The sequence below is a fragment of the Lytechinus variegatus genome, chromosome 17, assembly GCF_018143015.1.
Source record: "Lytechinus variegatus isolate NC3 chromosome 17, Lvar_3.0, whole genome shotgun sequence".
Classification (NCBI taxonomy): Eukaryota; Metazoa; Echinodermata; class Echinoidea; order Temnopleuroida; family Toxopneustidae; genus Lytechinus; species Lytechinus variegatus.
This window is the reverse complement of record NC_054756.1, coordinates 4751764-4768570: the sequence shown is the minus strand read 5'-3', so window position 1 is coordinate 4768570 and position 16807 is coordinate 4751764. Positions and strand designations below refer to the sequence as shown.

General features: G+C 37.2%; 1 protein-coding gene across 2 annotated transcripts; it reads right to left on the bottom strand.

Moving 5' to 3' along the window:
• Nucleotides 1–2185: 2185 nt before the first annotated feature.
• LOC121430718 (peroxisomal membrane protein PEX13-like) lies at nt 2186–12764 on the bottom strand. Of its 2 annotated transcripts, XM_041628084.1 has the most exons (4): nt 12627–12762; nt 8125–8882; nt 7226–7351; nt 2186–4720 (listed from the first exon to the last, which is right to left on the bottom strand). In XM_041628084.1, the coding sequence occupies exons 1-4, from the start codon at nt 12704–12706 to the stop codon at nt 4236–4238; spliced, it is 1449 nt and encodes a 482-aa protein (XP_041484018.1). In that variant the 5' UTR covers nt 12707–12762; the 3' UTR covers nt 2186–4235. The 2 variants fall into 2 exon arrangements, with proteins under 2 accessions (XP_041484018.1, XP_041484019.1); XM_041628085.1 differs by lacking the exon at nt 7226–7351 and having other exon boundaries at nt 12627–12764.
• Between the last annotated feature and the right edge of the window lie 4043 nt (nt 12765–16807).

Sequence of the window (16807 nt, the reverse complement as noted above, 5' to 3'; positions counted from 1 at the left end):
AAAGAACACTTTAATAATTTGTAATTCATAATTTATTGTCATATATGTATAATTATAGTATCAATTTATGTACAGAAAGTCATTGTATCTATACAGTAGCAAAGACAACTCAAAGAAAAAATCCCCACAAATCTTCTAGAATAAATTTCCTTACGCAAGGATGAATTTAAAACAATCCTCAAAACCCCAAAGTCAAAGAACATGAATTCTGAGATGATTTTCAAGTTTTAAAAACAAAAATAAGATTTGAACTGATAACATTTCAAATTAATTAGCAATAACCTCTCTTGATTAAATGTAGAATTTCAGTGATAGCTTCGAAGCTTCGAAGATTAGAGAGAAAATGAGGTTAAAAATTTGCATTTCACCCAATAATACCATATGCAAGTTGGATGGAGTTCTCGGTAGTACAATTAGTCAAGAAAAATAAACGGATTTACACAACTTCAGGGTCCCGTAACACACAGGTTAGTAGTTAATTGCACACTTGATTTTATGCTTGATTGTACATTGTAGTTATAAATCAATCAATTTATTTTAAATGATAGCTAAGCTTTGTGTTACAGGCCCCTGATTGGCTAATCCACTTGTGCAAGCTTAATTGTAGTTCTACAGCAAATTCATTTCCATACCATGTAGAATAATTAAACATCACATGACCTCTATACAAGACAGTAAGATCTATTGTGCGTCGTCGCCAAGCGGCAACAATGATTCCCCGCCAGTTCATACGAGCTGGAGAAGCATCCTGGATCGCGATGTGAAACTGTTCTCCGTTTCAAACAGTAAGTCCAGATGATTAGATTTATTTCTAATTGTTATTTCTCTTTCTTCCTGGATAAATCAAAATGTACATCAGTTTATAAAAGCATCGAATGATTATAGATCCCATTAGTCCAGATAATATTTGATAAGTGTAAACTGTATAAAACGTTTTCTGTAAATTGCAAAGATGCGCATATAATGCATTTTTGAGAAGTATCGTCATATTGTGTTCCTATCTGTATAAGTGCTTGCTTTTTCTTAAGTATTCAAAAAACTATTACTGCTAGAAAGGAGGTATTTATCACAGCATCATTTTGGTTCTATCCGTTTTCATAAAAATGTAACATGGCTCAGCAGCCAATCACAATTAAGGTTTCCATACAGTAATGGCAAAGTTACCGTATTTGTGAAACAGACCCCTGTTGTCTGAATTCTTACTCTATCTTGTCTTGCATTACTGTATAGGCATTCCAGGAATGAAATCATGTAAATAAATGTTATTGTACTACAAGTTGTATCAATAAACATACAAGAGATGCAAAAAAAGAATTATGGTGTTTTCATGGTTCATTTCAATGTCTAGATATCCAAATTAATATTTTGAGGAAAAATTAAAATCCTTTATGGGAAAATGAATCCACAAATATATACACAATCCAATTTCACGGTATGGAGTACCACTTCTAAGTTGGGCTTCTTCAGGTTTGAAGTCTCTGGAGAGAAGTCCGCATTTTTGCGGGGTTTGTTCATAATAACAAACTACATCTCCTAATAGTAGATATCTACATTTGTCTATTATATATTCTACATGTATCTTAGCAATACTAAATCAAACATGTACATGTAAACTCATAAATAATTTGTTTCATTGTTTCATATTATATTAGAGTTCCTATCATGAGTTTTAATAATAAATTTATTTCAATACCCATATCTGCCATTTCCAAACTGGCAAATTAGCTAGCAATAATAAATCACTATAGCTAATTTGCCAAATTGGGAATTATAAGGGAGTAAAATATTTCATTAAAATCCATCAAATTGTACCAGTATTTTAAAAGTTCTATAATATTAAACCTATCTTTAACATTCTTTAAGTGTATATTTGATTTATTATTGGTGAAATGGAATCTAAAATGTAGATATCTACTAAGAGATGTAGTTTGTCGCTGACGAAACAATTTTGAAATAGCCCCACGAAAATAGCGAACACCACCCAGAGCTTAGAGACTTTGAACCCGAAGAAGCTTAACTTGGATTGGTGTATTCATTTGTCAGTGGATTCATTTTGTTTATCGTGTCTGTATAAATGATATTATGTGGCATTAGATTTGGGGTTTCATTTTCCTTTAAAGGATTTTTAATATTAAAATATACTTAAAAGATATCATATGTCTTGCCACAAAGATTTACTTAAATACAGTCCAAGAAAAAAGGCAACTTGTTATCAGAATAAGATATCACAATCATCAACTAAAACTCTGACATTTTCAGAAGGGCCATCTGCATCAGCTCAAGTTTTCAACTAATCACACTCTTTCAGATCCACCAAATTTTCCTGTTTTGAAAAAATCTGAATATTCTTGAGATTATTTCTAATGGAGACGCAAGCACAGTGATGGTTCGCTGATTAATCTTGAGATTGCAATCCTAAGTCGTCTTAGAATTATTTGCAAAATAGCGCACTATTTTCGAATTGTTCCGCCAATTCGCAGGTGCAAACGCACTCGAGATTCGACTCCGGATTATTTATTCATGGGTTTGGACCATAATGCATCAAAGCCTCACTCGAGCACGAAATGCTCTTCTTGCGCTGTTCGAGACGTTTCTTGAATCTTGAGATAGAGTAAACTCGGGCTGGTGCAGCACTGCCTAGTAAGAGTAAAATCCTTGTTTTTCATTTTTTGCCAAATACTTTTCAATTTATCCATGCAAAGAAGATTAAAAATAATAAATGGTAACTTGATACAAATAAAACGCTATCATGGCATACATGTATGTTGTTATACGTGTGGAAAACCATTTTATCCAATATCAAGTTTTGCTTTTAATACTTTATATAAAAAAAATAGGTATAAATGAGAAAAGGGGTTGCTATACAGACATTAAAGTTTATACCATTGATGCTGAAGTTATCATTTTAATGAGAAGGGGCTTCTGTATAATTCTGAGCTCCCTTTGTAGTACTTTGTACACATAAACAACTTTCAACATTGAACCAGTATTAAAGATTGTGTCTTGAGACACATTACACAAGAGCAAACTACAGTGTACATGTATAGTCCAGTACAAAGAAAAGATCTTACATGTACATGTACGTAAACAATAAAATCAGGATTCAAACCTCCTCTAGTCAGAAGTATGTTTACAAAAAATATTTAGATTTTGTGTATAAACCATGATCAATAGCACTGTGTTTGGTATGGTTGGTCACTTCCACCAGGGGCCCGGTAACACAAATCTTTGCGATAGAGTGTGGAGCATTTATCATATGCAATAACCACTGCAATCGATCATAAATCATCCCCGTCATTACAGGGCCAAGAAGGGTGAAGACCTTTTCATGGGTTCAACATAATCTTGAATAAGAGTTTTGTTGCGCGAGTATAATAACATTTTTATCAATTATTGATAACATGTTTATGGGTCAGGAACCCATAACGTACCGTACATGTAAAGCTTATAGTGACCAACCATAGGGCTGGATTCTAAAATTCGGTTCCGACTCTCGCCTTGTAATCACAGGGTCGTGTGTTCGAATCCCACCATGGACCAGCAACCTTTTGCAAGGCATCATTCTACAATGTGCTACTCTCCACCCAGGTGTTACATGTAAATGGGTACCCAGTAGGAATGGATGTAAAAGCCTATGTAGTATGCCTAGCCGTTGAGCCTTGGAACTCCTTGACGGGATGCTCCCCAGGGAGTCAGTGTGGAGAAGATGCATACATCGTATGCTGGCTTGCCAGGATCCGATGACCGGGGTAATAATGTATCTGTAAAGTGCCTTCAGACATTCCAATGTCATAAGCGTTATATAATCTAAGTGGAATATTATTACTAATGAATGTACTGATTATTGTGCGTGAATAATGTCAATCAGGTCCATGATCAATCATTAAGCCTTATATTATGGATTCCACATGGTTGTTCACAAAAAAACATGAGTGGTACTATACGAAGTTAAACACTGCAGGAGGCCATATGAACGTTAAAAAAAATTCCTGAAACAAGAAGTAGTATGACCATCCACTGCACATGATTTCCTTGACTCTGGTTAGAGGTGTCTGCACACTGATGGGGCCAGACAACATAGATTCTAGTCTTCTAAGTTGTTCACATCAAGTGATGAGTATTAACGTTAATGACCTAAACAAATTCCTCAATAGAAATATGACAACTGCAACATCACTATAATTTCATGAATGTCGATATTTTTCTCATATTCAATCATCTTATATCAATATATGTCAGTGTTTTTCTACTGCTCCTGGTTCTTTCCGCTCCGAACCTGAAGAGAATGTTTTATCAAAGCCGACAAAATCTTGCTGAAGGTCGGCAGACGAAGAGTTTGAATTGTTCACATTGTCCGATCTGAAAACAAAATCCTCCCCAAGCTCATTAGAGCTCTGTCCTGCTAGGAAACTACTCTCCATGTCACCAGGGGTTGAGGAGGCAGTGAAGGCATGTCCAAAGTCGGTAGAACTTTGGCTGCTTTGAAGATTACTTGCAGTCATCGCTTTACCCGGTGAACCTGAGGCTGAGATGGATGGTTGGTTTACTGGTAAGTGAGGCATCGACTGACTAGAGTTTAAAGGATTCCCTTCCTGTGTGGTCGGTGCGTACTTGCGACCTCTGCGTTTTCCCAAGATCTTGACATAGTTGGCAGGCACAAGGCCGATCTTCTCACCACCTTTGCTGGCTAGTAACCAGCCACGGACCTTGGGTTGTTGATCTGGATATAAAAAAATCATTACGTCAACATATCAGATTGCAATGTTCATTAATATGTTCACATGTGGTTAAGCTTGAGTTGCACAGGGCAGTCCATCGGTGCTCGCCCGATGATGGCGGTCACAGGTGCAAATCTGTCAGGACCAGTGGACTGCTAAAATAAAAAATACATAATGAATTCATTCACTTTAGGCCTACAGTAGGCCTATATTTCCTTATATAGATTTACATAAAATTTATCAATATGATACTATCCTTGCCAAACCTTGATCGACCAGGTAGGGTTATTAAAATAATAGTATGAATCAAGATTTCTCGCTTGAAATCATGGGCCAAAACATTTATTATCCCAATGCGCGTGCACAGCCATTTTGTTCTCTCTTTTTTTGGGGGGGTCACATTTACCCTGCAAATTGCTGACGCCCTCTTCGTTCCTTGGTCACAAACAGAACAAAATGAATACCAATTACAACTTCCTATACTTAAAAAATGGTAACTTTTCATATCACTAAACGATTATTTGCAGAAATTATTTTGGGTCAAACATCATTTAATTGTCTGACCTTAATCCAAGCAGAGAGGATTCTATGAATGCTGCAATTTTTTTTTAACCATTAAAAAAATGGTTTGATGTAGAGGACAATATAAAATCTAGAATGAAATGCAATAAAATACAGATATTATTCCAAAGAAATATGGTTTTGAAATGTCATCCAAAACAAATATTTTAATCACAATTAAAGCTAAAAAAAAAGTAGTACATGTATGTGAACATTTTAATGTTTGACCTTTATCCATTGATGATTGTGGTTTATACAGCAGGTAATAATAAAATGTATGCACCCTCCTGCAGCTCTTTTGCAACTCTAAACAAAATCAAGATATTCCAAAGCTGGGTCTCAATAGTTTATACATGTAGCTTACTGAAAGAAATAAACAAAACCCAACTATCATTATACAAAATCTGAAAACAAATTATATATAAGGGTCTGATAATCCATTTTATCTGAGTGTACTTGGACCTTTGATACATACATGTAAGCCAACATGATCACACTGAACATGCAGGATAATCAAACATACATGTAGTACATTTACAATTTTACATCCCCTCTCCCTTTCATGATTATTGTGCCGAACGGGTGATTTCAAGTTCGGTGTTGGCCTTGGTGTTGGTGTTAGTGTTGAAATTTCGATTGTTTCACCTAGCTCCAAAACTTATTCAGAGTTTTTAAAACTGATTGTCATCTCAACAACTAGTGAGTGACTTTTTGGGACCATCTTCATTTTATGTTTCATGTTATAATCGTGTAAAAATTGACCCAACACCAAAAGGTCAACACTGAACTTGAACTCACCCAACGTACACTTGCAAAATAGGGCTCCACATTATGGTGCAATTTTTCCGCTCTCCGCTTTGATACTGGTGTTTTTGGCAGAGATTTTATTGCTTTGATTATTTATAATGTATAATACAGTGAATATTCATGAAAAGTTGCCAAACATGAGGGTACATACATGTACCTGTATGCATATGATTATCACGTACAGTACCAGAGTGCACAATGGCACTCTATATTCTGATGCAATTTTAGGGGTGAAAAACATATCGGGGTTCATGGTAGAAATGATATTGCAACCTCGTATAATTTTAAAATGAAATGAATATTTATGAAAACTGGCCAAATAGAAGGGTAATTGTAGACAAAGAAACCATACACCATATGATTATCCTGCAAATGTACACTAGTAACAATGAGGCTTTCTAATATTGTTGACATTTCTGGCAAGCAAATTAATTGAATTCATAGCAGAAGTTCATATGACTTCTTTGCTGTGTCCTGAAATGATATTGATTCCCAAATTTGATCAGCATTTTTGTTAATACAAGCCCTCAACTACATTCTGAACAGTCTTATATAAAAAAAATTAAGAAAAAATCTGTATTAAAAAAAAAAGACTTTTTGTGAAATGTGGAACAATTTGCGAAGTGAAACAGTGAAACAAAAGAATTATTCCTTGATAATTGAGTTAATATAAAATTGGCGAAAACTGAGGGTACATCAAAAAGGCAACAATCAATATGAAATAAATTGTCAGTGCATGGCTTTCCATTTTAGTTTGTACAGTTACATTGTACTTGGTATAATTGCTCCTTACAAAGGTGTTTACGTGTAAAGTAGAGTTTAAAAAATAAATAAGTGTGCCATGTTGGAAATGCAAACTTCATGGAACCCCCGTCCCCACTCCTCCATCAAAACAGCAGCTGGGTTGGGTTAACCCTAATAGTCCCAGGTACATAGATTCTTGCACAGGTTAAAACAGTTGCCCTATTTTATATAAATAGCATACTGTACACGTACCTGGGAGTTTCAAAAGTTGCACAAGATCTTTACTCATGCTACAGGTTTACCACAAGAAATGTTGAGTGGGTCATAATGCCTCCCTCCCCTTCCCGGACAATTGGGGTTTGATTTGTGAATGGTGAAAAAAGTAAAGAGCATACCTTTAGGTGCCAAATTGAGAACATCGCCACTGTGAAATGAGAGCTCTTTCTCTGAATCACCATCAAAATCAAACTCTGCTCTTCCAACTACATGATCCTCTTCACCTGCAGCCCATTCAGGACAACCTATAGCAAATACAACATGAAAGTCAAATCATCAAGGTCAAAATGTCAAGGTCACAGCATCAAGGTCAAATCACAAAGAACAATACTCTGCTCTTTCAACTACATGATCCTCTTCACCTGCAGCCCATTCAGGACAACCTACATAGCAAATACAACATGAAAGTCAAATCATCAAGGTCAAAATGTCAAGGTCACAGCATCAAGGTCAAATCACAAAGAACAATACTCTGCTCTTTCAACTACATGATCCTCTTCACCTGCAGCCCATTCAGGACAACCTATAGCAAATACAACATGAAAGTCAAATCATCAAGGTTAAAATCCTCAAGGTCAAAGCATCAAGGTCACAGCATCAAGATTAAATCATTAAAATCATACTCTGCTCTTCCAACTTCATGATCCTCTTCACCTGTAGCCAGTCAGGACAACCTGTATCAAATCAGGAACGTCAAATCAAGGCCAAAGTCAAAACAGCAAAGTCGAATCATTGGGGTCAAGGTAACATAATACAACCATACTCTGCTCTCATTTTCTAATGACTAGATGATTTATCAAGTGATGTCCAGTCCGAATCCTTTGTATCCCCAACAAAAATAAATCCACTCTCATGCTTTTCAAAGGGAAGATGATCAACATGGACATTGTTATGTTAGTCAAATTTTGTTTTGGTTTTAAATTAAAAAAACATTAAAATTAAATTTGACACCCCAAAAGCTTTTTGGTATTAAAAGAATTTGAAGATAGACTTGAAGATAGACAAAGCAATGACTTACTATCTGGTTCTTCTTCACTTGAAGACAGTAGTTTCCAGATGATGTAAGGACCTCCAACAACTACAGCAAAAAACATGAAGATGGGCCATGAGGGCGCTCTCTTCTGCTTCCCTCCGGAAGGCATCAATGACACTGCTCCTTCTGCTGCTTGGCTTTCTGCTTCCAACCAAATTTCCTCTGCAAACTCATGAGTCCTTAACCCTAACAGAACCAGTAACTTCCTGTAGATGTACCGCAGGAACCTGAAGAGGGCTATTGCGGAGAAGATCTTCGCAAGATGAATCTTCAGACGGGAGAAGTGTTCAGCAACACCTAGGACAGCTCTGAAGCTGTTGTATACCGTGTGGAAGGTAGACTCGAGCATCATGCTGACGGATGCAAACGCTTGGACGATGCTCTCTATCGACTGGAAGGCAGGTCTGCTGCTTTCTTCTGCTTGCTGAACAAATCGACTGTATGGCTCGTTACCTGCGCCCATCCCTCGGCCATACCCCATACCACCATACATGCCTCCTACAGATCCACCATACATCCCGCCATATCCTCCATACATTCCTCCCCCATAGGACCCCATCCCCATCCCTCCATATGAGCCTCCATATCCATAGCGATTCACCATACTCCCTGACATGAGAGAGCTTTGTTGGCTAGGTCTGGTGGGAAGCGGTGGGGGTGTTCGCTGCACAGACGCTGAAGAGTGGTAGTTCCTCTGGGTATTTGGTAAGCCTGTGGTTGACCTTTGGTTGACATGCTGGTTGCTAAAAACAAAGAGATTTTTGTTCAAAGGTCAATAGTGCCATAAGAGAGTATTAATGCTTAATAATACTTTCAGTATCCTTTATTCTGACTCACATGTACGATGGCTATTTTAAAATGAATTGCAACAAAAATAGAGGTTCAGTTGTCAAGGAAATAACTCTTTTCCCACATGTACTTGAAGTCTACCAGTTGAGGCACACAGCCAATACCGGAAAAAGTTTCCCATATCAGATTTAATTTCCTCACACTTATTATTCACGGTCGATTTCAAAACAACGCATGCGATCAGTCGTTTGTCCAATCGCATGTGATGTTTTGAAATCGGCAGTGAATATTACATGTGAGGAAATGCAAATACTGGCCCAAAATCACCATTTTTTAGGATAACTGGAGAATGGACACGGAGTGAAATACGGATTGAGTAAGAAATTAAGCTATTTTTCTTTCTCGTTATATTTTATTCTATAATTTTTACAATAAATAACACTTCCATCCCAACTTTGTCACTCTGAATATCTGATTGAGATCGAGTTCACCATCCCAAAGTTCGGGTAGGTGGAGAGTAGTGTAGCGGTCACCCAGGCCAAGGGTTAATTACATCATGCCTGTGGGGAATCTACAGGTAGGACTATGGTATGCCAATGCTGAACACAGCACACAATTTAAAAAATCATTAAAATATCACTTTTGCGACCAAAAATACTAATTTCCATACAGTTTCAATTTATTTTTCATTAGTCACCAGGGCACTCGAAAACTTGAATTTGGGGCATATATTTGTGTATGCCCTCTATTGTTGGAAAGTAAATATGGCACAACAATTGTAGTTTTTCAATCTTTTTTTTTTATTAAGGAAAAATAAAATAAAGAATCAAATTTACTTAAGAGCCAAATTATATTATATATAGCTGTAATGGAACTTGACAGTGTCAAAAATCAGGCATTTGAGTCACCAAAAAGAGAAAATAAGCCAAACATTGACAACCTTATTTCACCACAAAAGGAGGAGTAACAGAGAACAAGGTTATATCATAACCTTGTCAATAGAATGAGTGTGTAGCAGTAGTGAAGAGGAGTGGAGCCTGCACGAACTTCCCTCGAGTGAGGTATTTAAGGCTTTGCTTTTAATGTGGAAAAATACTTTGAAATACTTCGGTAATCATTCCCAGACAATAATTATGAACAATTTGGATGTGTACTTAGCCAGGCGGTTTCTTGAGAGTACAAATCATTTACTGATGTAGGCTTACTCTCAATGAAGCCTGGTGTTCCTTCCCATTCATGTGCGTGTACCGCAAAAAACCAGAAACTTTCGCCCCCCGAGATTTCTACTTTCCTTCTAAAAGATCTAGCCCTAAATCATGTACATGAACATGGGATACAACTTCATTTCCGACTTTTTTGTGCCATCAATTTTATTTTTAAATAAGAATTCATCAAAAAATGAGAAAAATATTATGAAAAGACCAAAGAGACTTGCCCCATGTTTACGCCGCCTTCTTGTTTCCTATTGTTACACGACGCACGCATCTGTAACATTGGTGAAGAACAATAGGAAATAAAATCGATGGCGCAGAAATGTTGGAAATGAAATGGTATCCCATGTAGGGCTAGATCTTTTAGAAGGAAAGTAGAAATCTCGGGGGAAAAAGGTTTCAGACTTTCAGGTTTTTTGGCAGTACACGCACATGAATGGGAAGGAACACGTCCTGGCTTCATTGAGAGTAACCCAGGGAACTCCCGCCCACGTAACAAAATGGCCGATTGAGACTGGGGTAGAAAGAGAGAACTTTTCATTTTTTAAGGTTCCAGTTTATGCCCAGATGTCAGGAAACTGCCACTCGTTAGACCTTCATCCATATAATCGTGGTAAATGCTTGATTTCTGTTTTAACTATTTATTCGGAGAATTATTTTGACCAGGCTCACGCTAGTCAGGTGAGTATGGTCAACACGTAAGGTCCTGGGCTCCCGACCGCTACGCGGGCGGGAGTTCCCTGGGTTACATTGAGAGTAAACCTACGTCAGTAGGCCTAGTCAGGCTAGTGTAGTCTTAACGTCTTAGGGATTTGTGCCCCAGCTGGCTCTCCTTAGCTACACCACAACTTAAAAACCCTGGGTTTACTTTAAACCCGAGTTCAGAATACGTACGGGAATGGGTCAATCTCAATGAATCGATGCTCGTTATTAAAGTGATTGGTTAACATTGGTTTGACTTTTAAAAAACCTGAGCTAGAAGGTCACACTTGTTACCTGTGTCTGCGATATGTTCCAAAAATGAAGCCCAGAAAAATTTGCGTTCGAAAATGTTTATTTAGTGCTTCAAAAATTGAAAAATAAAGTGACCGGAAACACCATCTTAATTTCATCCCATACACTTATGTGTACTATTTAGGTGTCTGTAAGATGCCTATTTACAAAATTGGGGTTTGCCTTGTAGTTTTAGCTTTTCATTTTCAATAATGGTTGTTTTCAGGGTTTATTAGTTCTAATACATGCACTTGTACACATGTTTCATCCTGGTTTGAGAATTTTTTAAATCGGCTGCTCACAAAGTTAAAGAATACCTTTAACCCAGGGAACTTCCATCCCACCTGCTACGCGGGCGGGAGCCCAGGACCTTACGTGTAATTTAGCATACTCACCTGACAAGCGTGAAGTATGGTCAAAATAATTATCCGAATAGTTAAAACAGATATCAAGCACTTACCACGATTATATGGATGAAGGTCTAACGAGTGGCAGTTTCCTGACATCTGGGCACAAACTGGAACCTCAAAAAAAACAAAAAGTTCTCTCCTACCCCCGTCTCGATCGGCCATTTTTGTTATGAATCGTAACAAAATGGCCGATCGAGACTGGGGTAGAGGGAGAGAACTTTTCATTTTTTTGAGGTTCCAGTTTGTGCCCAGATGTCAGGAAACTGCCACTCGTTAGACCTTCATCCATATAATCATGGTGCTTTATTTCTGTTTTAACTATTTATTCAGAGAATTATTTTGACCATATTTCACGCTTGTCAGGTGAGTACCGTATTACTTTACACGTAATGTCCTGGGTTAGCTCGTTATATGGGCGGAGTCATGCAGACTTAGACAGCTGGCAGCCGTCTGTTTCGAGGAGTTTCTTAACATTTTAATATTTCTATTTTTTTATTTCTCCTCGTACACAGACGGCTCGCTATCGTGCAGCCACCATTAGGGGACTTGCAATGCAAAATCCCCCCATCGGGGCTCTTCAATTTTTGTCTTTAATGAATAAAAATTTTGAAAATTAACGCGACCAAAATGCAAATTTATATTCCCTCTTGGCATTAATTGCCCCAAAAAGGAGAAAAATGAAGTTAAAAGGAACAAAAACAGTGACTTACCTCGGCTGTCACGCAAATTCACTTCCCCGTTTTATCTGATCTTAAGTACATAAACATATGGCCATTGAGTCCCCAGGGCCTGTACAGATCGCGCTAGAACTTCGGTCTCTGTATTTGGTGAGTGAAGCCAACGGAGTTCAGCTGAACAACCAACAAAACAGAGACCGAAGCTGTTGGTCTGACTAAGCTCAGCTCAGTCAAGTCAAGGTGTCCTTGATCACCACTTACATAAATCACTACGCATCGGACTACACAGAGCTTTGCAGCGAGGACTCACTTCGGTGCCACATAAATCCATCTCTGAACAATTACAACCATGAAATAGACCTTGTTATTAATACTATAAAAGTGATATAAAATAAAGAACCACTTACAGCATTGCTTGGTCGGCTGGGTATCCTAAAGAAGGATTTATTGAGCCTCTTTTCTCCCATGGTTTCGGCGGAGCGGCCATTGCACAATCCGTTACTGCTAATTTTTGTATTACGTCATGACCTCTCTCTAGCTAGTTAGCTAGCTAGCGCTAGCAAGATCATCCCGATCCCCTCTCTCTCTCTCAGGGGCAGCTAAAACGGGGGGGGGCTTCATCCCCCCACTTTTTTGGCACAATCGTAATATAGTCCCAAATCCCAAAATGGGAATTATTAGAATCACACCTACCAGAACGCATGAAAATAATTTCTTTTTTCTAAAACCGTATACAAAAGCTTAAAAATGACCATAGGATTTATTTTTTGCATGGTCAGCCCCCCACTTTTGGCTCAGCCCCCCCCCCATTTTGAAAACCATTGTCTCTCTCTCTCCCCCCTCCTTAATTCTTACTTTCTTCCTGTTTCTCACACTCTCCTATCTATCTGTATTTCTTTACTTCCCTTCCCCTCCTTAAAGATCCCTAGCTGTCTGACCCTAACGTGCCACCCCAAATCCAATTATGGCAAATACCATGGTAACTAGGGCTCAGCAGCCAATCATAATCAAGGTTTCCATGGTGGTTGCCATAATGGCAAAGTTACAGCAGTTCCAATTCCTAATATGAATCGGGGCAGCAGGCTCTGAAATCTAGTCGATCAAGTCACGCAACCCCCCCCCCCCCTCCCCCATTAAAAGGATTGGAATGATTTAATACAAAACAAAATGAATACATTTTAGACTTCCCTATATCAAAATTTTGCAGCACAGTAAAATTGAAGGTTTGATGAAAATCTAAAAAAAGAATAAGATTTATCTATTATTAAACTTTTTTTAATATTGTGACATCATAATCATTATGCGAGCAGCTCTTCCAAAAACATGAAAATACCATCTGAATGATCTGACCATGATTTTCTAGCATGTTCAGCCCCACTCCTCCCCCCCCCCCCTTTCAAAACCATTCTGCTGCTTGTCTTCCATACATCACATGATATAAATTAGAATTCCATCTAAATTTGTGATACAAGAAGTTTTCATCTTTGCAAGCAAAGGATGAACATTATCGTATTATTTTTAGAGGTCGCACTGTTGCAAGTTAACTCGCACTGATAGTCTCCATGGCAGCCGTACTCGTTGACAGTCATTTTATTTAGTTCCATAATAGAAAAGTAAGCAAGAATCCTCACCTAGAGCCTATTCCCACCTCATGACTAGTAAATTGGTTGAAAACAAATTGACAAAACACATGAAAACACTCTCACATATACTACAGTATAATTTCTTTATTACATTATGGGGAACAGACTGAAAATAGAGCTCAGAGACTGACATACGTACAAAATAACTTACTAACCAGACATATGTTTTAAATAAAATACAAGATAAACAAAGTGATCTTAAATTGTATCTGACAAAATGGAAGGAATCCGAGGAACATTTTCATTGAGAGCTTTATCAGTGAATTCCAATGACTAATTTTCCCACAGTCAATCTGTTGCAAAGAAATTCAGTAGCTTATAACATCTATCATTGTAAATATCAGCCAAAACACTTCATGGAAAGCTCCCCTAATGCTGGCTTTATTAATTTAAGAAGATGGACTGCGACAAAAATGTTATGTTTTTAGAATACCAGTTATCATAAATCAATTCAGGTGCCCATATTTGTTTTTCGTGAAAAAAAATGCTGTTGTATAACTTTAATCCCAAAGTTTGAATGCTTCTTTGTGAAAATAAAACAAGATAACAAGAAATCGCTGAAACATAATCTGCACTATCAACCACGAATGCACAAAAGCGGTTTCAGAAACCAGCAGTGGCAATATAATTGGTCCATCATAATTCCTTGACTTTTGACTCTATTGACTTTGGCCGTTACTGCAAAATGGCTTGCCTTCATAGAAAATATAATTTCTAATCTTATCTTAATTTCCTAAGAAGATTATCAGACTCTGGTCAGTAAAATTTCAGTTAATCATAAGGATTAAAGATAAATTCTAGTTTTGGTAACGATCTCAAATGACTTTTTACAGAATCTAATATAATGACCACCCAAGTGTCTGTTTGTATGAATAAAAAATATGTGCCAAAGGATTCTGAAAGAAATTGTGTAATTGTTGAGAAATAAGCAAAATAAGCGCGGATTCGGTCACTTCCGTCGGGTCTTTATTCCAGCAATAATAATACACTGTCCCACGTGTGCCTATCTGTGTTGGTGATGTTCAGTGTGTGAACATTTTTCAGCGTAGATTTCAAGATTTCACAAAGTTCAGTTTATTTAACTGTACCAGATCTAGATCCTTGATGATATACTGACAATTAAGCCTAGTTTTATAGACTTTCTCATGAAATCAGTGTTTACTGCAACTACTGGTATTTCTCTTTAACGCTTGCCCGATGTTCATATGAATTACTGGGCATGCTCAAGAAAAAGTTTGATATCACAGAGGTGGTTTGTAAAACCACAATTTACATACAAGTACATTTCATGTATATGTTTCTTTGAATTCTTTCAACAATCTACTTATAAAGAGGTCCAATAATAAATGCACATTTTTCTCAAAATTGAACTTAGTTCATGCTTGTCTTTATATGGTGTGACAATGTAATGGCCACTTTGACTTTCCGATTGCATAAAATTTGAACTATGATACATTTGATATCAAACCGTAGCTATCAAACAGTAACTACAATGGTGACAGTGCCCAAAGACTAATAAATCATCTCATAACCAGTTGGTCTAATATCCATTTCATTTTCATTCATTTTGCACAATTAACACTTAAGTTTAATTGGACCAAATGGTATATGGACTAAATGGCTATTGGACCAACTGGTTATTAGACAAAAAGGTGAATTGACGAATTGACAATTACACCAAATAATAGTAGACGAGTTGGCAATTGGACGAATTGGCATTAGACCAATTTGAAATAAACATGTACATGTATTAATTGCCACTTGGTCTACACCCACTTGGTCTACATTCTGTATTGTCTTGTAACAAAACCAGTTTGTCTTCCAACAATTTTGTCTCGTTGTAGCTTAGACAATTTTACCATTTTGTCCTATATACCAATTTGGTCTACAACCAACCACATGGTGCTAATGATTAGAGGAAACTTTTATGAACAAAGTCATTATTTGAAAAAGAGCAAAGAAGTAGGCAGAGTACAATAAGCCAGTTCGGAGTTCCATTCTGCGCATGTTCAGAAGAAGGTCATTTGTACTAGAGTCACATCGCGGTTTAATATGTAATAGAGATACAGCAACAACGTTGATGTCTTTATTATTCATATATTCTTTTGAGTTGGGTTTTTCATTAGATCCACAAAAAACAACAATGCATCCATTAGCGACTGGTATTTCACAGTTGGCCAAGTACATTGATAAAACAACATGCTAATGCATTCATAGCAGAAATGCAACAAATTTATTGTGGCTATTTTAGTCACCTGGTCTATGCAATTTCTGCATCCTGCTATGTTAGGCATGCTTACATATGCCTATTAGCTTGTATTGAAATCTGCCTACCATAATGAACGAAATGAAAGGTCCATTTGACCAAATCACCCATGAGGCAACTCCGAACTAGTCTATTAGTTCATCTGGGCATCGGACTAAAATGACAGCTAGTCCATACGATGATTAGACTAAATGGTAATAAGACTAAGACCAAATGGGTTTAGCCCACATGTGGTATTAGACAATCTGAGAAGTATACCAACTGCTTGTGAACCAAGTGGATTTAAAACTATGGGTTATAGGGACAAGCTTGATTTAGGCGAGAGAAAAAGAAGTCAGGAATGAGCACAAATACCCAATGAGGGAGTTTTACCCTAAGGCACCCTACCAAAAGAGAATGCCACATCTTTCTTGCTGGGATCCTATAAGCGTCTTTCAAAGGACAAGTCTACCCTAACAAGAAGTTGATTTGAATAAAAAGAGAAAGATCAAACAAGCATAACACTGAAAATTTCATCCACATCGGATGTAAAATAAAACAGTTATGACATTTTAAACTTTCACTTGATTTCATAAAACAGTTATATGCACATCCTGGTCGAAATGCCAATGAGCAGACTGATGATACACCCACTCACTATTTATTTTGTATTTTATAATATGAAAAGTGAAAAAATCTA